The following is a 22,308-nucleotide window of genomic DNA, read 5'->3' on the forward strand; positions in this document are numbered from 1 at the left end:
TGGAAATCTAAGGCTGCAGGTTTCCTAGTGAGTTAAGTGGTGGAAGGAACCATACCCGGGCAGGGAACACCACTGGCTTTGCTCTGGAAAGGCTGGTCGGTGCCCTCCTGACAGCGCTGGGAATGAGGCAGGAGTTCAGTCCACAACCACCCCCAACAGCCACCCTGAGCCCCGCCGAGGGCGGCCGCTCTTTCAAATGCTGGGCGTTTAACCGGGTGGCACAGCTGCTCTGCACCAGCTGTCGGTAGCACTTCCCAGTCTCAGCACATTTAGTGTGCCGTTTATATCAGATTCCTCGCGTGTCCTTGCAGCCAGGGTTGGCAGCTCCAGCGCTGGAGCCGTGCAGGTGTTTCTGCACGTGTCAGCAGGAGCATGGCTGGCGAGCAGGGTTTGACACCTGGATGGGCGAGGGGCAGCTCCGCCACCCCCCGCTCCCCGGCCTCTGTGCACACACAGTCCCAAAATCTCTGGCAGTGAATGTGTTATGTTACAAACGGTATTTCATTTGCAGCACCGTTCTGAGAAGAAAGGCTTGCTTGTTCATCAGCTGCATGTGCTGTTTCCCACAAACCCCACTACAAGATGCTGCCGACCATCAGAGAAAAGCAATAAAGCACTGCACACAAGTTCTGTAAAGAAAATGTTTTATTTAAAGTGTTAAATACCATCACCAGAATGAGTTTGATTTACATTAGTTGGTGTTCATTACAGGCCTAATCTGCCCTTTTTTCTTCCCCAACTGTAATTCCTTTTAACTTTTTAAAATGTACTATGTACAAGACAGCAGTGATCACTGGAATAGTGCTATTTACATGACTAAACAATAAGTAGAGTTGCAGATGTGTGAAAATTAAAAAAAATACATTAATTTTTTTAAAATAAATACTACATAATGACAAGTATGTACAAACCTTCCATGCGTCATGTCCTTGATTGTAAATTTGAAATAATTTATATAGGACTATGCATACAAGAATGTGTGAGCACATCTCACAGTATCAGGAAAATGGTTATGTATTTTTGTTTAATATCCTAGGGGATATTGTAGACTGCATGTTAGTAGTATTTATTTGCTGCTGGTAGACAGATGTCTAAATTATTTCAATAAATATAATTTTACCAGTCTGTCCATTAACTTAACAATAATCCATTATATAAACTCTGAAGACAAGACACAATCTTGATTTATATGATATTGCACAAAGTAAAAGGCATTTTAAGTGATACTGTTATTACTTTTGCCCTTTTATGAGGCATGTACAATTTCTGAATGGGAAACTTTAATAGATTTTCAAATAAAATCAGAATAATTCTGTGTGGCATTAAAGGTAAATGTAATGAATATTTCAAAAATTATTGCAAGGTTTCAATATTAAACCTTAAATAGGTATTAAAGGCATACAAATACCCAGAGAAAAAGGATATTTCGCTATTAAATGTTAGCCAGTTACATTCCCTTTAAATAATGTAATTTAATAAGAAGCTTGAACTTGCAGCACCACCCAATGGTAGTTACTGTCTGCTACAAAAACCAGGTTCTTGAAGATGCTTTGACTGCAGTGAGGGTTCTGGTAACAGTGTCAAATAGCTGTCAGAGTGGTACTGATAAGCTTTTTTTAAGGCTATTTTATGAACCAAAGAGTGACATTTTTCAGACTGATATTACCTAATTATGTCTTTTGCAACACAAATGTAATTTATGAAAATTGAACTTTACAGCAGAACTGTACGAATTACTAAGCTTTGTTGCTTTTGTAATCTCAAAAATGTAGCAATTAATTTGGTTTAGTGCAAATAAAAATGTTTAAATTTATTTCCTAAAAAAATCAACCATTTACTTAATTTTTCCTCTTTCCAAACCTTCAAGAAATGATAGTTCAACTTTTGAATGAAAGATGCTGGTGCTGAAAACAAATTTATTGAAGACACCTTACAATGGCCACATGATTCCAGTATTTTGCTGTAGAATTCAATTTGAAGGTGAGAAAAAATTAAAATAAGTTATCATGCACTGTACAATAAATTGCAAAAAGTTCAAATATCTTCTTTATCAAATACATGCTGAATTACTTTAATGTACTCCCAAGCCATGTTGCAAAATCCTTTTCAACATGCTTGAAAAAAAGTAAGTTCTTAAACAATATTTTTCTCAAATAATTCAGAAATGCAGAACAATCTGCAACCTCAACCAAATATGGGGCATAAGAGAGTAATAAGTCAAAAGATAGCCATTTTAGAATATGATGATCATCCTGGGAGGTAGAGGGGAGAAAGAGCAAAAGGAAGAAGGGAGACCAAGACGAGAGAGAGAGAAAGAAGGAAGTAAAAGAAGTGTACAATTTGCACATTATGTTGAACTTTACAAGGCTTGTACCTTTTACATTTAAATAAATTTAATATATTACACTTATTTCTTGTCACATAAACAGAATTTTAAATATTCGCTAGAAATTATTTTTATTTTTAATATATGTCTGCAAAAACACAGACCATGACCGGTTTAAAGAATGATAAACGTGGTGTGTCTTTGTATCACCCTGTTGCATTCTCTTCCCTTTAAAACCATGCACTAGTGAAATTTATTTTTAAAAATAATATAAATTGTTGAAAATGGCTGATTTTTTTTTTGCAAGTTGCAGCCCCAAGAAAATAATTTAAGTGTTCAGCTAAATCTGTGTCCATGCAAAAAAGTTTCTTTAATTTCATACAGTACAGTATATCCACAGAATTTATTTTTCAGAGAGTCCATCACATCTGGGGTTTCACTGTATCTATAGCTGGAGGTATGAAGCCCGCCACTTTAAGTCTTGAACCTTTTCAGTATGAAGAGTGTTCAGATCTCAGGCAACTTTTTTCTAATGACAGTTGACTTTTCCAGCATCCTGACATTCGTCTTTTCTTCCGCTGTCTGCTAATCCATTGACTTGTAACATGGCTTCATGGGAGGGTAACTCCATTTCTGTGGCATAACCAAGCTTTAGGAGGGGAGGGCAGATAAATAAAGAAACGGGAGCAACAAAACAGATATGCCATTGAAAAGGACTTTTGTTGCATGAAACAGATTGATTCTTTTAGTTTAGTCCATGGCTTCAGATTGGACCAAAACTGAGTGTCCCTGAACTCCAAACCTATCAGTTCTTCATGACTTCAGTCCTTCACCTGAGGGCCTTCTGTAGGGCACAATGTGTGCAACTTCCTTGAGAACACAGGATCGCATTGCAGCCCTAGAAACAGGCTCAGAAGACACAACATTAAGCATGCAGTGTTACCAGGGTTTGCGACCTGTAATTTTATTTTTTTGTAACGCTGGTTGCTATGACAACAGTTTCACAGCTGCTATGAGCGAGCATAAGAAGGTCCTGTTGAACTTTCAAGAGATGACTGGGAAGCTCTTCTAGTGAGAGGAGCTAAAGTTGGGTCTACTAGGGAAGAAGGAGGGAAGAGTTTGAACCACCCAATCACCATGTTGGACAGGTCCAGTTCATCTAAAAGTATCTGTGCCACTCCCATAAAGGACTTGTGATCCATACGGCCATAGTCTCCCCAAACAATTATCTGTTAGCAAAAGAAACACAAGAAAATAGAAAGAAATTAGTAAAAATGTCAAGAGCTTCAATCAGATTAATCAAATATCTCTGTTTATTTAATTATAGTAAGGAATGAAAATACTTGACTGCTGTGATAGTAGTTCTGTGCATACTAATAAAGATGCAATGACAGAAATGACCTGGGCAGTAACACAGCAGTTATCCAGTACACTAAAGAAAGCCTAGTGAGAGAAGGACCCCATACATATAGTAGGAGCAACTTTTCTCAGCACTTTGTATTTGCATCAACAGTTTTACTGTAGTATTTATCGTCTCAACGAGTATTTGAAATAGCAGAACTTGCCAAAAGAAGCACAAAAGTAAGTCTGAAACTCAGTGAAAACTGCACAGGTGATGTTTTCAGATTCAGAAGGATATTGATGCAAATTACCTGTAAAACTTTGCCTTGGGGACTTTCTTCAAATGATAGAAGTTGCTGATAAAGTGGTTCCAGCGTTTTTCTTGCTACCTTTGTTTTCTTTTTGGCTATGCAGACTCCATTTTCTAATAGATACACCTTTACATATGGTGCTTAGAAAAACGAAAATAAAGAACAGTAAGTCAAGAAGTCCTGATTTTTTTGCACAACTGATGCACTGTTCTATCATCATATGATAAAATCTGCCCTTTACAAGATATGTAACTTATATGAACAAATTTCCACAACTAATATTAAAAATTATTCATATGCAATGCATCCATGCATTTCTTTTACATTTCTCCCTGGTATAGTCTTTTCATTACTTCTTTTTATATGTCTCTTTTGCCACGAAACAATTCAGATTTTGACCTGAAAAAATCAGACATTTGTACACATAGTTTCCCTATACTGACAGCATGCAAAATAGGCCTGATAAGTAAATGAATGACTTGAGTTGACTTTGGTGAGATTTGGATCAATGCTCCAAATTGTTAATAATTTAAAATTATCTACAAGGTGAAAATCAGTGAAGAAAAGACTCTGACACGATTTCTATTTTTCTATTTTGGCAGAAGTGCTTGCTAAAAATAACATTATATTATCCTTTTCACATAGTGTTATAGGACATCAGATTATAAAATAAGGAGTAAGTATCAAATACTGGTCTACTTTTTGCATAGATACCTATTCCACATCTCTTGTTGATTCCCTCTTCATCCCTATGTCAACCTTCAGTATATATCTTCCTTTCTGCCCCATAACCAAAGATGCACCTGCTATTACAAATTATTTTGTGTCTTCTGGTAGCCTAGACATCAGTCTGATTTTTTTTTTTTTCTCCTGAAGTAGGGTTGACTTTTTTGTATACTGTTTCAATATATCATACATTTCAATGTACAATACTGTAATCTATTAATAATGTGAATTTGTTAAGTTTATCTAAGTTGAATAGTAAAGCTCCAGAAGTTGGGGGGGAGGGTTGGATTTTTTTGGTAGAACTCTATTCTTGTTGCTAAGATTTTTCTTCCTTACCTGGCAGTGTCTTTGAACCTGGTTTTACAACAAGGCCACGGGCTCGGATTATTTCTACTTCCAGTTGTCCTTTCTTGTCCATCATTCCCACTTGGATATCCCCTAGACAACATAAATAAATCCTGGCATTATAATTCAGAAATATCTAAATATATGAAAAGCTATGGGAATTTCTAGGATGAATATGTGATGACTTGTATCATCTGCATTCCACCAGTAAGAATTATCTGTATTTTAATACTACTAGGTGATTTAATACTTACCCTCTTCACTGCTATTTACCTTAGTAAACAATTAAAAAGCCCTACAGTAACATCTTATCTCCCATTTCCCATGCCCCTATCACTTCAAAGTAAATTCTTTTTTTTGGTCTCTTTTAGTATGAAGTAGCTCTGCAAACCTGTTTGAAATCTCTCCACCATGCCGCTAGTTTAAGACAAGGTAAGAAAAGAAAACTTGTAAATATAAAAAATACTGCAAGCAAAACAATAACAAATACCTTCACCTAAATTCCCATTTTTATTCAATACTATCCAAGTGACTCAGAGAAAGGATTGGTCTCGTTAGTAATATTTTAAAGATGGAAAACTGAGGAAGAAGAGATAAAAGACTGAATTTTTCAAAGCACCTTTCTACTTTTGAGTGTTTTAATAAACATCTGCAATTATGCTCAACTTTGGCTGAGGTTATGGTTTTGGTCTTAACTGAGTTGTTCAAAACCACATGGGAAATCCGTATTTAAAAACTTAGAACCTAGGTAACTTCTATGTTCCAATCATCAGACCCAGTACATTATATCATATCTATGGGACATAAATGCTTACCCATTGATGGTGTTGCCAAAGTCTGTCGTCCTACAAGCTGGGCAGGACCAAGACCATCCAGAAAATCACTGAACTGGCTGTCTGCAGCCAATCTCACGCCAGGAAAAATCAAACTGAAAAATAATATTTCAAAAAAACCCCAAATAAATACATTTGCTTTTGGTTTTTTTTTTTTTTTTTGCTTTCTAGACATTTTGTATTTAGTGTTTATGTTTTTAGTACTACTGCTCACAAGGAACTTAGTTATACTGACAAGATTACAAAACAATTACTGTAATTTTCAAAACTGCACAGTGTTCAACAAGTAGCAATTCAACCTTCAGCATATAAACAAACAGGTGAAGGAAGCACTAATCCACACTAAGTTTAATTTCCACAATAATATTTTTACATCATGCTTTCTTTTCCCAACATGTTAAACACTGCTGTTAATTATTTCAATATTCATATTAGATCAGTTCAATGCAATAGTAACACATGCCCTTATCAGTAATTTAGCTACAAGAAGGTAAAATTGCTTATGTTTCTGTCAATGTGGACTCAATGGTTGAATGTCAAATATATCTAGTGAAATTGTTACAATAGACTGAATACTGGTCACTATGTTTAAAATCACCTCTTAAAATCAGCATTTATTCTAAATATTTTCTTAAAAATGTCCTTGAGAAAGACATCTATTCAATAACGGAATGGAAATCCATTGTGGCAAATGACCAAATTTGGCATATGGCCAAATTCTTGCCATAAAGTATCTATGACCCATTTCAAGGCAATAGGAACTAGTAAGATTTGTAATGACCAGCTAAAAATAAATGCCTGACTCAATGCATATAGCGCATCAACTTGGATGTGTAAGATACATGGTACGGTATAGGTGTATCAGCCAGTGCCGTGAATACCACTAATAAATCTATTCACAATATGTTTTTCTTAGCTATTGTCTTGGACCCATCACTAAGAAGTCTTCGACTCGGGCTTTTACTCAAAGTATGATACAAGACAGTCTCACACTTCTGCCCAGACCATTTCTTCAAGATTAACTAGCAGAATTTTTTAAAAACTCAAGCCCAGTGAATGATACCCATGAATGCTCTGTAAATACTTTTCTCTGCAAAGCACCGATGTAGAAGAGGAATTTTTTGAAGATGACCTGTCATTTAGAGTGTTTTACTCAGTGCACTGGATCTGCTTCCCCTCCTGCCGCACTGCATGCTGATGGCTAATTCTGACTAACAGGACCTACAATGCTCACCTCACTTTGGTCTAACTACCAGTTTAATGGAGAAAAGTCAGGCAACCACAGTAAGAACTGCTGCTTACTTTCCCTCAGAGCTGTAGCTGTTCATGCTCCCATCCGTCGACTCCCGGCTGGCCTGACGAGTCATCCAGTTCCTCATCTCCACAGCCAGTCCTGTCTCAGTGCTCCTCTGGACAGTGCTCCTCAGCTTCTTGCCCCCTGCTTCTGCAGAGACAAAAGAGGAGCCCCCATCGCATCGCACTGTCACAGCGGTGCAGCCTTGCAGGGCACCACGGAGTGTGGTACCACTCCATTTGACAGGAACAGTTGAAGCCGGAAATTAAAGACCTGTAACAAAACTTCCACTTGAAAATTACCATTTTTTAAATAATAGGCAAGCAGCATTGCAAATCTCTTTTATAGGACCTGAGTTCATTCACCTCCTGCTTTCCAAGGGCAGACAGCATACACAAAACTCAAGCCTGCCTGTGGAGGTAACCAGATTTAGACATCCACATAGTCTACTGCATTTAGAATATGTTTTGTCTGGATAAATACATCCCTCCCAGGAATTCAATTAAAATGTTACCATTACATCAAAACCTGCACTGTCTGAGGAATTCAGATTGAATTATTTGATTTAAAAGCATTTGGTCACTGTCTGTTGAATCAAGTGAGATATCCATTAGTGAGGACAGAAAACAAGAACTGTTTATATTATTTCTTCTCTATTCACACTCATTTCACTAGCTGATTCAACTGTCTGTTGAATCAAGTGAGATATCCATTAGTGAGGACAGAAAACAAGAACTGTTTATATTATTTCTTCTCTATTCACACTCATTTCACTAGCTGCTTTAAATTAGTGTCTAAAAATATTGATTTATGCATAATATGAAACTTTATTTCCACCTCCAAAGTAACAATTTCGTTTTCTTTCTTGCAATTCAATTTTAGTTGTAAAAATAGCAGTGACATATAGCTAGGTACCAGAAGGGAAGAAATACTCAGAACTTAATACTGTAGCATTTTAGTGTAGAAATTTTGACCCCAGCCTCAGCTGGAAGATATATTTAGTGTCACCAAAACAAAAAAAAAAAACCAACTGAACAGGAATGAAGCCTCAGTTTTCCTCTCACGAATAAGATAGTTACTCATAGTTACAGAGAATTCTGCATTTCAATTTCTTTTATCTGTTCCTTGGATAAAACCTCCAGAATTCAGCACAGCAACGTGTTATATGCTGAAAATACCGTAAAAGAGAAATAATTCTGAACGTACATGACACCAAATGTTACCAGAATTCATAAATATTGAAAAAATGAGGGTAAAATAATATCCAAGACCCTAGAATAACTAGGGACTCACTTTCTTCTGCAGTTGTTCGTGGCTTCTGCTACCCTTCACCACCTCTGGGTCATCATATATCAGATGGCAGAAGAACTGCTGGACCTGTGGGATTTCTTAAGCACTAGGGATCTGGGAAAGGAAATGACCAATGGAGGAGATTGCACTAGGATAAGGACCCTTACACTCTGAGGAGGATGTGTGAGCACAGGGACTGGCTTACTGTAAGAGATCCTGCACCTTCAAGACAGGAAACAGGATGGGGTACTGATTTCAATGTCCCCACTCAATGTGGCACTGCCCTACAGGCTGCAGAGTGGGTTGAAGTCTCCCAGGAGTATACCCCAGGCCCTTGGGTGAGGGGGAATACCAGGTCAGATAAAGAACATGGGAATTTTAGTGAAGTGGGTAACAGACGTCAAAATCACCTTGAGAACCCACTGGCCCCTTGCCAAAAAACATCTAATAACATTGTAATACTGAGCAGTAGGGAGACATTTCTATAGCAGTACCATAAATGCTTGAAAACTTATTGCTTATTACAAGCCTTTCCTGCCATCCTTAAGACTATAAATTTTAACTAGTATACAAAAAAATAACAGAAGTAATAATTTTTGTCTAGAACTTCAGCTGTCCACATGAATTAATACCCAATAGAGTGAAATAATTTTTTATTATGTCAAAACTACTTCTGAAAATACCCATCAATATCTGGTGCAATAAATACAAATAAAAAAGAAACAACGCTAACATGACATATGAAAAATGAAAGGCAGAATCAGCAATTTAATTTCTAGTGGGTTGTACTGTTCCAACTGTCTTCCAGGTTTATTACTTATATTATAGTAAAGAAAGCTGATTTCCAATACTGGTCCACAGTTGTTCTAAAATCCAATCACTCATACCAAAGAAATATTCCCACCAAGCTGCCTGAAAACAAAGTGCTGTAGTTTTGTAGAAAAGGTACATGGTGTCATCATAACATGTGAAAAGCACACAACTCCCGAAGCTCCATGCTGTTTTCATGAAAGTCTTGTTACAGGATTTTACTCTTCTGTTGTAAGAGATCTTTTGATTACTAAATATTTATTTTTGTTCAGACTTGTTGAATGGTGGTCATTCTCAGTTCATTGTTGCAAATACGAATCCTCATGCAAATTCAATATCCAGCGTGATTCTGCAATCTTTTCACATCATATCTTTCAAAGATTTTGGCGTTTAGGATAAGTATGAGTTTGAATATGTGACATGTGAAGAAGTATATACAAACTTCTATCAACTAGTATGGCAATTTTTATCTGAATTAGAATTGTAAGTCTCTATCCCTTCACCAAAACATTCACAGGAAAAAATCAACACACTTCTTGCACATGAATTTACTGATTAATCAAGACAGAACGGGTGCAATTGCCATTCAAGTCTTCATAGAGGCGTACATGTTTCATTAGCTGTTCTTAGCATCTCCCTGAATCTTGTGTTTAAGCAGTTTTACTTTTCCACATTCATTTTAACTGACGTAAGTGCTCTGGTTCACATTAAGACAGGCTGACAGCTGAGAAGATAGGACTTTGATACAGCATGAAAGTCCAACATGCATAGTACATCCAACTTTTGTAGGACTGTGGCTGGAAAACAGTAATTATTTTGTCCTTAACACTGAATTTAAGGAGGGATGAAAGGAGGCTATGTAAATAACTATTTTCCAGTTTCCAACAGAAATGGGCAGAGCTCTGATCGTCCCAAAAGAGAAAGCTCTGACCTTTCAGAAAAAACGCTTCTAATCATGACGTTTATATTTCTTGAAATAAGAATTGAAAATTTAACAGTAAAATGTCAATTTGGAATAGCAGTCAGAAGCAGCTCCAGTTCACAGATGTGACTCGTGAGCCACTACTTTAGAGATTAATATTCTTTCAGATTAAGTTTTGATAAACTAATATATAATAATACAGATGAGAAATGCCTACACTTGATTGTGCACAATCCTAGCATACATTGGTCCCTGGGAAAAGGTAATAAATAAAATATAATCTCACAATTCCTCAAACAACTGAAAAGCAAAGACAAAATTTATATAATCCATAATTTGTGTTTCATAAATTCAACATTAAAATATTTAAAAGGTTGCAAGTAGCAAAGAATACAAAGTTGTTGCTTAGCTCAAAGAAATAACCTTTGGTGCCATACTTCCAAGCTGTAGGTGATGGAAAGTCTGGTTGAAGGTTTTACCCCTCCAGTAAATCCAAACTGTTTTCCCTCATCCTTGCCTAGAAACCAAAACCTCCTCAGTTGTGCTGATTTAACTGCTTGTGTAGCTGAATTCTGTTTTGGACTCAACCCAAGAGGAACAAATATGTTTTAAAGTTGTTCTTTTTCTTTTCAGACAGATCATTTCCCAAAAACATTGGTGAAAACACACAGCTGAATAAGCCCATGTGAGGTGATGCTAATCTCTAGCTAGGAGATTAATTTGGGAATCTGTCTGCCACTAACACAGAAGTAAAGATGTAAGTAAGTGGTGCCACTGTAAAAGTGAGGGCTGACTTTACAATCATAATGTATTTATAAGTATACACTTACCTCATGCACATTGTTCTTGATCCTATCAAATGAAAGGGTGTGAAAACAAGAGTCTAATAGTGTACTTTGTTGCCAAGTATGTTGCTGACCATCTACACCAAAAATCATTTAACTTACAATTTACTAAAATCTAATAAAGAACACTGAAAATGTTCTCCAAATTAGTGTAACCTAATTGCCCTAGAAAGAAGACATTTCTCTCAAGTTTCCATGACAAAATATGGAATACATTATCTGAAGAACACTAGTTAAGATTCATGTGGCCATATTGTAAGGAGTGGAATAAATTGACAGAAATAATTGCTTTGGCATTTACGAAAGCACACTCATTCTTACAGTTAATCACACTCGTAATTTAACTAATATGGTTATTTCAAATAGACTCCACAGACCACATTTTCTAAATTACACATGGAATTATTTGTTCCCACAACTTGGAGTATAAATCATTGCAAATCAGGGGTGAAAAACTACCGGTACGATCATCAATATCAGATGAGGACAAGTTGAAAACTGCAATGAATGCAATAGACTGCCTTCCGTGATTTGGGATCTAGCCAGATGAAATCTGCCTCTGGTGAGGAGAGTGAGAGCTCTCAGCTTGCTCTCAACAAGAGCTTCCAACAACTGCTCACCACCAGGCACAGATCCTTGAGAGAGGACATTGCTGGCACAGGCAAAGGCAGGCTGGCTATGCCAGTCCCCAGGTGGTATGTGACCTCTTGGTAGGACTTGTACTGAGTACAGAGAAGCTGTGGCTTGAGGAACACACTGAAGTGACTGAGGTGCCTCTTCTCTGCTCTCTCTACCTCACCAAAATGACTGCACAAAAACTGCTTCACTATTTTCATTTGAACTTAGGAGCTAAATCCACAAAGAGAATAAGCTGCTTTTAAGTGACCATTTTTTAAGAGTAAAGCTCTTTATGCACTTAAAGGTCTGCTCTGGACATGTTAAGAACAGGCTAGATAAAATCATCCAAGACAATCTAACAACTTTTGATCCTACCTAAGAAAAGGAGGGCAGAGTGGGTCTCAAATTCCCTTGCAGGCACACAGTTGTGTGTCTGGAACAGCACAGGTTTTTGTCACATTGAACAAGGCATTCAGCTCTTGTTGAAGAACTGCTGAGAACCACAGCTGAGTCATTTCTTTCCTTGTGTCACCCACAGACCTCAAGCAGCAGACAGATATTAGGATCTACTAAAGCAGGATCTGAGAAATGCAGATTTCACTGTCACTTCAGTTTGAGAAGTTTTTTGGTCTATCTCACTGAGTATTGGAGGCCAATGTAAACCACCAGCTGAGGAAGCGTGGTGTTACAGTCATTCTGATGAAGTTTATTCACAGTGCATTCTGTCAACATTTACGAAGCCCAAAGAGCATTTGCAGGACCAGGGAAAAACTGTAATCAGGAGTCTTTCCTTACTTTGCACTTGCAAGAAAGAAGGGAAGATCTGTGTTCCACTTCCTAGTGCCATGAACAGCTGAGCATAAAACACTTAAGAAATTCTGACAGCAATGGGAATGGCCTGCCATGGTAGCCCAAAAGCATAACTGCCTTCAGAAGGGAAGCACTTCAGTAATGGGAGCAGCCAGGCTTGGGAAGTCTGAGAGAGCCTGGACTGACAGCCCCAGTTTGCACTATTCACTTTTAAGTTTCTTGGGAGACCTCACTAGTTTTTAATTTTCAGTCAAGATATACTTCCTCTCCCTTGTCCAATGCCTTTGTGTTTCCTCCTCTCCATCTCCTCTGGATATAATAGAAGCACAGTGAAATTAACAGTAAGGTTAATTCAGATGGCATCTAAGAAAAAGCAAAAGAAAGCAAGAACTGAATGAAATAGCCTGAGAACTGTTGCTTGAGTTTCTGGTGAAAGGCTGATACAGAAGCCTTCAGGACCCATACTTGATGAATCCCCATATACAGCACCTAAAAGGCAGCTATCACGAATGTCAGTTGTACTTGGGATATAAAGATTTGGCCAGAGTGCAGCATCTCTTTTCTGCATTCCTGTTCATGGCAAGGCTGGTGATATGTTCAGTCTGGAAAATATCCCCCCAGCTTGTTGTGGTCACCTGATGTGAAGTCAGTTTACCACACGCTGCTTCAAAGTAATGCTGTGTTTTAACCTGCTAGTTATTCTCTCATGCTTTTTAATGGTTTCCAAAGTTCTCTTCTGCCACTTTAATTTCACTGCTGTACTGATGTCCATTCTTCAGTCCTAACTGACCCTTAACTGACTTTTCAGTAAATTCTTAAGAGTATCAGATAGTAGAGACTGCTTTGTGTGGAGTGGGGAGTGGAGGGGGACATCACATCTGTTTAAGTTCTTCAACACATGTGATCCCAAATAGTTTTGAAATATTTTTACAAGCCTAAGTTTTTAACAACAGTTGGTTTTCCACATACAGGAAATTTAATGTTCTTAAAATTCTTGTATCCTCTGTATTATTATTCAGAATCACTATTGAACATGCTACATATAAAAAGAATAAATAGCTGTCTCTGATAGTGTAGAGATTGTTTTTAAAACCTGTGCTATGTAACATTCACTGGAAATCCGAATTAAGTAATATACAGGACCACAGCATGGAAATTTTAGTTTGGCCATTGCCTGGACAAAGAATTAACCTCTGATAACAGCCAGTCAATGGTCTGGGATCCATTCCATGGAAGAAAAACTAAATAACCATAGCTGTCTGGATGAGAGGCGTTCACACTGATGTGACTTCCACTTCTCTTCTAGTTACTAGGCTCTGACTATAAAACAACAAATTGGCTATGCAGACAGAAGTCTGGTTGGATAATTCTTTTTACATAAGTTCATTATAGATCTGGATTGTACAGTAAGAAAATATCTGGCCCAAGAGAGATCAGGGTATCTCTATTACGTTTATGCTATTTTATTTCAAATTTATGACTTCTGGGACAAGAAGGAATGTTTTCTTCAACTTTGCATAAGATACCTTTCCAAGTCAACAGCTATACTAAGATTTACTGAGCAAGTAAGCTACCCCTTGGCTAGCCAGTCTAACCAGAGATCCATAACGATTTGCATATAACTTGGAAAAATCCTGTTGCACACCAAGTGGTTCAGATATGGAATTATTAAAAAAAAAAAAAAAGTTTAGTTCTGATGCAATACAAAATCAGGAGACATCAAATGCCGAATTAATATGTTATCCTTATGACTTGTACTTAGAAATGCACAGCTCCTGAAATAAGATATGACTCAGGAACACAGCTGCACAGCCCCTCCAGTCTTTCCAGCACTTCTGCAGAAGTCTCTATTTCTGATACTGATAAGACCATCAAGTTTTGAGTGCGGTCAGAGGATACACGTGCCAAAAGCCTTGTATGATTGCTGTAAAACCAAACACAGAAATACGATAATGAAGAAGCATGTGGCTTTGCAGCCCACAGCTGTGTGTTCCACGTGCCCAGTGACCTGAATGAACAGTTTTTCAGGAACTCTCATTCAGAGCAGTTAAAATCTCCACACAGATAGATGTTCTCATAATTCAAATATAATAGATGAGACTTTCTGCATATTTTGTGAATATGTCACAACAGAATGAGAGCATTTTATAACCACTGTGTACATCCTGTATGACAATCTACATGACTACAAAAAGTGCAAGGCAGGAGAAATCAGTCTCATCACCAAGCTATTAAAATCCTGAAAAACTAGAACAATCAGTTTTGTGGAATTACATTCTAATTTAAAATATCATTTACATAAGGAATCACTAAACTGGTGTACATCTTCACCACAAGAAATCTTTAACTCCAGTCCTTGATTTTGACAATGACAAAGGATGACCATCTAAAGTAGACAGAAACACTCACTGCAGTTTTGAGAGATATTGTATCTATGTTTACATGCACATTCAATTTTCTGGACATATAGCATTCTTATGAACTCAACAATTATACCATGCAGTACCAAAAACTTCTAAAACTAAGACTAAAACTTCTTAAACAGGGAAGACTGTATATATTGAGAAGCTTAGAATTGCTTTTTAAAAATTTTTGTATTACATGAATTGAGAGATACTTTCTAAATATGCAATAATGAGAGTAACACCATTCTTTAACCCAGCCTTGATTATGTTCAGTATAACAGGGTCACTACATATGCTATCAGATGGATTTGTGCAGCATTTTTTAATGATGCAAGTATGTTGAAATTCAACACCCTTGGTTAAGGCTTAATGAGATCGATGGTGCCAAGCAGTTGGATGGCTACTGAGATTACACAAATCAGAAACAATTCTGCCTCCTAACTTTGTCTGAGTAACAATACTATGCAAATATCATTATTAAAATAATCACAGTTCCCAAAAGTCTGAGCAAATTTCAGACTGTAATGGCCCATTTTCATACTACTGCTGTTAAATGTTAACCTCTGCTATTGAAATAATGTCGACACTGTGCCATTGCTCAGACTACTGTTGACCTTGCCATTGAAAAATGACAATACAGTATGCAGATGTAAGTGAGACAGGTTTTTTTCAGGTTTATGTAGGTACCACTAGAGATGAAACCTGTCATACTCCGTAGCTTCGCTGCTGCTGTTATAGCAATACCTGTGTTATCTATTAGCTATTCTGGTATATGCCGCAGTGTAACTGTAAGAGCAGCTCAAAGGAGAAATACAACAAATAGAAGAGAAATACAGTTTTAAAATTCTGTTCTATCACATAGTCAGGTTGAAGTATCTTGTACTTTGAATGTCAACCCTTCTGCAGTCTCTTCTACTCTTCTGTTGATTTTCCAGATGTTTCCCAGAATGTTTGTTTTGTTTGTCACATTCTTTGCTTCACCAGCAATTTGCTTCACCAGTATCATTTTTACTATGCTTCTTTTTAAAAGGTGTTATCCACCTTGGCATCTACATCTACTTCATGAGTACAGCACCTGAGTGTAACTGGTAAAAACACTTGACACTGGAAAGAGAGGTGCAAAATGCTGGTAATCATTCCTGTACTGCCTCCACCCCGGAGTCAGCCTGAGGAACTGCAAAAGTGGGAGACACCCAGCCCCACTGCAATGCCAGACAGGCTGACTCAGGGCAGATGCCCCTGAGCAGTGCCCTAGAAGCAACCATAAAAGATCATCGACCACAAACCTAAGTGTCACAGATTCTGCATAGAATAATTATTATTCCATATTCAGAGTGATTTTTGTCCTCTGACATGAGCCACCGCACTGATGCATGAGATGCACAGCAGACAGTTGTTGATGTGTTATTATCGATCAAGCCAAGGTTCTTTAAAACTTCATCTTTTACAGTGGATACCCTGCCACAGGGCATTATACCCTTCTTTCACATTTCACCTTGGCTCTGCCTGTGAACAGTCCAAATAAACAAGGTCATCTTTACCGCCAAGGCCAAAAAGTAGGCCAATTCCCCCAAGAAGATGTAGTTATTCTCATTTTCTTCATTGCCTGATACTCCTACTATTACTTTATTCTTTTCAAGAGGATAATTTTAAAGCACAACTACTTCATGTGCAGGATGCTCTTCACTTTAGTAATTACTGTGCTAATGAATTTGTTGTTACTACTTCCCCCATTTTCTATTTCTGGTTAAATTATTGTCTGCTTGTTATTGTCTACCAGGACCTCCAGACGGACAGTGTGATCTGGCGGTCTAACCACAGACACAGAATCCAGGAACCGATGAGCTTTATTCAAGTTCTACCAATGAGCAATGATTAATTGGGGAGAAATGCCACTGAAGTCAATAACAGTGCTCAACTGAGCAGTTCAGCATACATTTAAATAAGTCCTGATCCTTCACTCTCTAGCATCAATAGCAACACTCCTGCTGATATCTGTGTAGGATCGAACAACCCCTCAAGCAAGTTTCCCAGATAGTTATCAGCCAGGTGACAGGAGTATATAAAGTGCTTCTATTCCTGTTGAACCCCTGCAGCAACACTCAAATACCTCCTTCTGTAGACATCAACATGCAAAACTGTAATGCATCTTCTCACATAACTAATTCTTGCTATTTTGGGGATGATCGTCTCGAACTGAAGAACATTCTGTGGCTTTTTTTTTCAATTGCCTTTTGTTTTTCTAACATAGTGGGAGACCAAGATGCTTTCCAGTTCCTTCTGATTAATTTATGTCTTCAACTATAATGAATTATCTCCAGAATTGTCTTCAGCACCTGCAAAACATTCCACTTATCCCCTGAATCTCATAGCTTCACTACCATGCAAAAATTTGGGCAAAAAAAGACATTAAACTGAAATAGACTCCCTTTTGGAGATCATCTAGTTCCAACCCCCCTGCTATAGGCAGGGAAAACTCCCACTAGATCAGGCTTCCCAAGTCCCCATCCAGCCTGGCTTTGAACACCTTCTGGGATGGGGTATCCACAACTTCCCTAGAAAACCTGTTCCAGTGCCTCACCACTTTAATAGGTAAGAAATTCTTTCTAATGTCTAGTCTAAATCTGCCCCTCTGCAGTTTATATCTATTGCCCCTCATCCTATCACTACAAGCCTTTGTGAACAGTCCCTCTCCAGCTTTCTTGTAGTCCCCTTCTGGTACTGGAAGGTTGCTATAAGATCTCCTCAGAGCCTTCCCTTTTCCAGGCCGAACAAGCTCAACTCTCTCAGCTTGTCCTCATATGGGAGGTGCTCCAGCCCTCTGATCATCTTTGTAGCCCTCCTCTGGACCTGTTCCAATAGTTCGATATCCTTCTCATGTGGAGAATTCCAGAAGTGGACACAATACTCCAGACGAGGTCTCACAAGAGAGGAACAGAGGGGCAGAATCACCTCCCTCAACCTGCTGGCCACATTTCTTTTGATGCAGCCCAGGATCTGTTTGGCCTTCTGGGCTGTGAGCACACATTGCTGGCTCATGCAGAGCTTCTCATCAACCAGCTCCCCCAAGTTCTTCTATGGAGGGCCACTCTCAATTACATCAACCCCCACTCTGTACTGAAATCAGGGATTGCCCCTACCCAGATGTGTACAATACACACAGTGTAATTAGAGGAAGCATCAAATTAACAGCCCCACTCATAAAAATAGACGTAGGCTTTCTAGCAACCATACGCAATCTGAGCCTCTTCTTTTCTCAGTGCATGCTGGATAACTGCTATTCTTCTCCAGTAACCTTTCTGTCCATAAGAATTCACTTGCTCTAACACATTTTCCAGTTCTCCACAGGAAGTCTAGCAAATATATATCCACTACTTTTAAATACATTATGTGCATAAAATTTTGCACTATGACTACAGACATCTAAAAGGAGGTCACACACATTTACATTGGAAATTCCCTGGTCTTTTGAACTTAATGACAAAATTTCCTTTGGTTTCAACAACGTCAGGACTTCAGACAAAACATGAGGCTTGGGATGCTTCAAGAAGCAGGTACTGATTTGCTCTTTGTCCCCACACCTTTTCTACAAGTTCCATGTAATTTAAAGCCGTTCCAAGTATTATTTGATGGCAATCCTCGCTTTACTATGCAAGCTGTACACTTTAGTGTTGATGAATCTACCAAAAAATGCAAAAGGCATCCTTTAATAGCTTTGATACTTTGATACCATAAGTAATCTGCTCTGGTGCCAGATGTCACATTAGCTCTGCATGTGCACATGCAAGCATGACAGAGATACTGCTAACTGATGATGAAAAAACTGATTTTTCAATACCTCTTTTTTTTTATTAGACAGAGCTAAGAACAACAAACTCCTTTAAAAGGAATGAATGTGAATAAACTTGAAGAACCCATCTAACTGATTAGCATGTAGGAAATGCCAGAGTGAATAGCAGTTGCCTGTGCTGCAAACCTGGCCAACCACGGCAAGTTCAGGTCTACTCATGGCATGTTCATGTCTACCAGCTGGAAAACTGCACCCTTTCCACAGCTCACTTCATCAATACCTTGCAGCTTGGATGTCAGGGCTTAAGAAGTCTCCTTCTATAGTCAACTGACGCTCAAATGGATCTTGTCAATCACTGTGTTCAGAAGTAGTTTCTAAAATTATTCTTATTAATACGTTGTATTGAGTTACTTACTATTCAGTTACTTCTGAACTTCACAGTATTCATATTCTTTCATACCCAAAGATCTACCCATGGACCGGTGTACTCATTTCAGCAGTTAAAGAACAGAAGTCCTCAAAGGCTATTACGAAGAAATGCTTCAAAGGTTGGATTTTGTATTTATATTAAAAATATCATTTAGAAAGGAATGTAAAAGCACCCTCTAGTAGGTTATCTCTTTTTAACATATCCATCATTCACAAAAATAGCTACATCTCAAGTATGGATAACTCATGAAGTGGGTTTAATATGTACAGTTTAAACTGTAAAAGTGCATTAAGTTAGTGAATATGGGAGTGCATGTACCACACCCACTTAAGGACACTGGTGGTACATCAATATAATTGCCAAGAAGCACTTAGAATACAACAAATTCCAATTAAAATGCAGAGGTGACTTGCCATCAAAAAATCTCATCACATTTAGTGGTCAATGGCTCGATGTCCAGAATGAATCTGTGACAAATGCTGTCCCCCAGGGTCCATACTGGGACCACTGCTGTTTAATATTTTCATTGACGATACAGACAGTGAGATTGAGAGCACCATTAGCACGTTTGTGAGTGCACCATCAGCAAGTCTGCAGATGACATCAAGCTGAGTGGTGCAGTTGTCACACCAGAAGGATGGGATATCATCCAGAAGCACCTGGACGAGCTGAAGAAGTGGGCCTGTGTGAACCTCATGAGGTTCAACAAAGCCAAGTGCAAGGTCCTACACTTGGGTTGGGGCGATCTGCAGTTTCAAGTACAGAGGATGATGTAATTGAGAGCAGCCCTGTGGAGAAGGCCTTGACGGTGCTTATTGATGAGAAGCTCGACATGAGCCAGCAATGTGTGCTCACAGCCCAGAAGGCCAAACATATCCTGGGCTGCACCAAAAGAAGCATGGCCAGGAGGTCGAGGGAGGTGATTCTGCCCCTCTGTTCCTCTCTTGTGAGACCTCATCTGGAGTACTCATCTGGAATCCTTAATGTAAGAAGGATACGGAGCTGTTGGAACGGGTCCAGAGGAGGGCTACAAAGATGATCAGAGGGCTGGAGCACCTTCCCTAAGAGGACAGGCTGAGAGAGTTGGGCTTGTTCAGCCTGGAGAAAAGAAGGCTCCGAGGAGATCTTATAGAGACCTTCCAGTACCCGAAGGGGGCCTACAGGAAAGCTGGAGAGGAGTTATTCATAAAGGCTTGTGGGGTAGGACCAGTGGGAACGGGTACAAACTGCAGAGGGGCAGATTTAGACTAGACATTAGGAAGAATTTCTTCACTATGAGAGTGGTGAGGCACTGGCACAGGTTGCCCAAGGAGGTTGTGGCTGCCCCATCCCTGGAGGCATTCAAGGCCAGGCTGGATGGGGCCTTGAGCAGCCTGATCTAGTGGGATGTCCCTGCCCATGGCAGCGGGGTTGGAACTAGATGATCTTTAAGGTCCCTTCCAAACCTAACTGTTCTATGATTCTACAATTCTACTGTGTCCAATTCTAGAATCCCCAACTTAAGAACGATATTGAACTGTTGGAATGGGTCCAGAGGAGGGCCACGAAGATGACGAGAGTTGGAGCACCTCTGCTATGAGGACAGGCTAAGAGAGTCGGGCTGTTCAGCCTGGAGAAGGCTCCGGAGAGGACTTATAGCGACCTTCCAGTACCTGAAGGGGGCTACAAGAAAGCTGAGAAGGGACTGCTAACAAAGGCTTGTAGTGACAGGACGAGGGGCAGTGAGTATAAACTGGAGAGGGGCAGATTTAGACTAGACATTAGGAAGAATTTCTTCACCATGAGAGTGGTGAGGCACTGGCACAGGTTTCCCAGGGGAGTTGTGGATGCCCCATCCCTGGAGGTGTTCAAGGCCAGGCTGGATGGGGCCTTGGGCAGCCTGATCTAGTGGGATGTCCCTGCCCACGGCAGGGGGGTTGGAACTAGATGATCTTTAAGGTCTCTTCAAACTCAAACCATTCTATAATTCTGTGATTTTTTTTCTTTCTAACCTCAGAGACAGCACTTGGGAAAAGAGTTCAGCTGTCATGCCTGTCATTCCCTCTGCAATGTAGTATGTCTGAAACCTCAGCAGCACAAACTCAGCTCCATAAAAACTGCATAGCAATTACATCTCTTTTTTTAATTGGAATTTTCTAGTGTAGCCTATACCTAAATAGGATCATACAATGTAAATCAGCACATGCAACACTTCCGTACACTTCTGTTTAAATAACTTGCCCACACGAGCTAAATAAATCATTACAATTATCCTTCAAATAAGTTATTAATCTACTGACTTCCATATATTCCATATTTCTTTGAATCAGTGAACAGCTTTAAATATACACAGATCTCAACTGAGGAATATGTTAAGTGTTTCCCAGAGAAGTAAAGAAAACAGACAAGAACAAGAGAAATCAATGCTCTGATTAAAGCAATTATTGTAACTAATAATTAGTACCAAAAAGACAACTATTCTGGAATGACAGAGAAAAAACAATCTTTAAAGAATTCTTAGGCACATTTAGCACAATTTATGATATTTTCAGTGTTCTAAAAATGTGTGTTTTTAGCCACAGTGTTTATTAGCATGTTAAAACATTAAAAATGCCCTCTGAAGACAACCCTGCAGTCTACTGGCAATACTTCGCAGTTCACTTCATTGTTCAAGGTAGGGAACAGATGAGCGTACTGAAGGGCAGGGCATTTTGCCACAAGGAGCAGCTCCCGCTTGTCCATGGGAAGAGGCAACCTGGCCATGGGAAGAGGCAACCTGGCCTACCCCAAAGTAAGGTCCAGGGCAATGCAAGTGACCACACCTTTGCATTCACATTAGAACAGGAAAGATGATTTGGAGAAGAGACTTCAGGGGCTGTTGCACATGAGAAGATAAATCAAGATATGTCAAGACCAGGGACAAACATTTTAACTCTCAGCCTGAGATGTGGAAGGTGATATATGCATATGCAGATATATTACATATATCATACACATATGCAGCTTATGAATGGGGCGCATATATAGCCAATACACGTTTTTCTAGCAGCACTGTCCAAATACTGATATCTTAATTTGATATTGCTGAAATCTACTGAAGGTGCAAAAGACTCAATCTTAATGCAACTAAAAATTGTGAATTAGTTCTGTTAAACAATAGGAAGACTAGTTCATTTTACATGTAAAGATATTTAAACACAGCAGGTTATTTTCTTCATGAAATCGGTATTTTC

The 22,308-nt window shown here is 38.8% G+C and overlaps 1 protein-coding gene across 50 annotated transcripts in view; it reads right to left on the bottom strand.

The window, feature by feature from the left end:
• Positions 1 to 671: 671 nt before the first annotated feature.
• Positions 672 to 22,308, bottom strand: part of RIMS2 (regulating synaptic membrane exocytosis 2) — a 457,943-nt gene continuing 436,306 nt past the window's right edge. For all 50 annotated transcript variants that reach the window (XM_054058036.1, XM_054058006.1, XM_054057998.1 and 47 more), the window contains 5 exons: positions 7,185 to 7,326; positions 5,865 to 5,977; positions 5,041 to 5,142; positions 3,979 to 4,118; positions 672 to 3,555 (listed from right to left, as the gene is read on the bottom strand). In XM_054058036.1, coding sequence (XP_053914011.1) covers positions 3,337 to 3,555; positions 3,979 to 4,118; positions 5,041 to 5,142; positions 5,865 to 5,977; positions 7,185 to 7,326 — 716 coding nt within the window. In that variant the 3' untranslated portion in view covers positions 672 to 3,336. The remainder of the gene's footprint in view (positions 3,556 to 3,978; positions 4,119 to 5,040; positions 5,143 to 5,864; positions 5,978 to 7,184; positions 7,327 to 22,308) is intronic.

Source organism: Cuculus canorus, chromosome 2 (genome assembly GCF_017976375.1).
Source record: "Cuculus canorus isolate bCucCan1 chromosome 2, bCucCan1.pri, whole genome shotgun sequence".
NCBI lineage: Eukaryota > Metazoa > Chordata > Aves > Cuculiformes > Cuculidae > Cuculus > Cuculus canorus.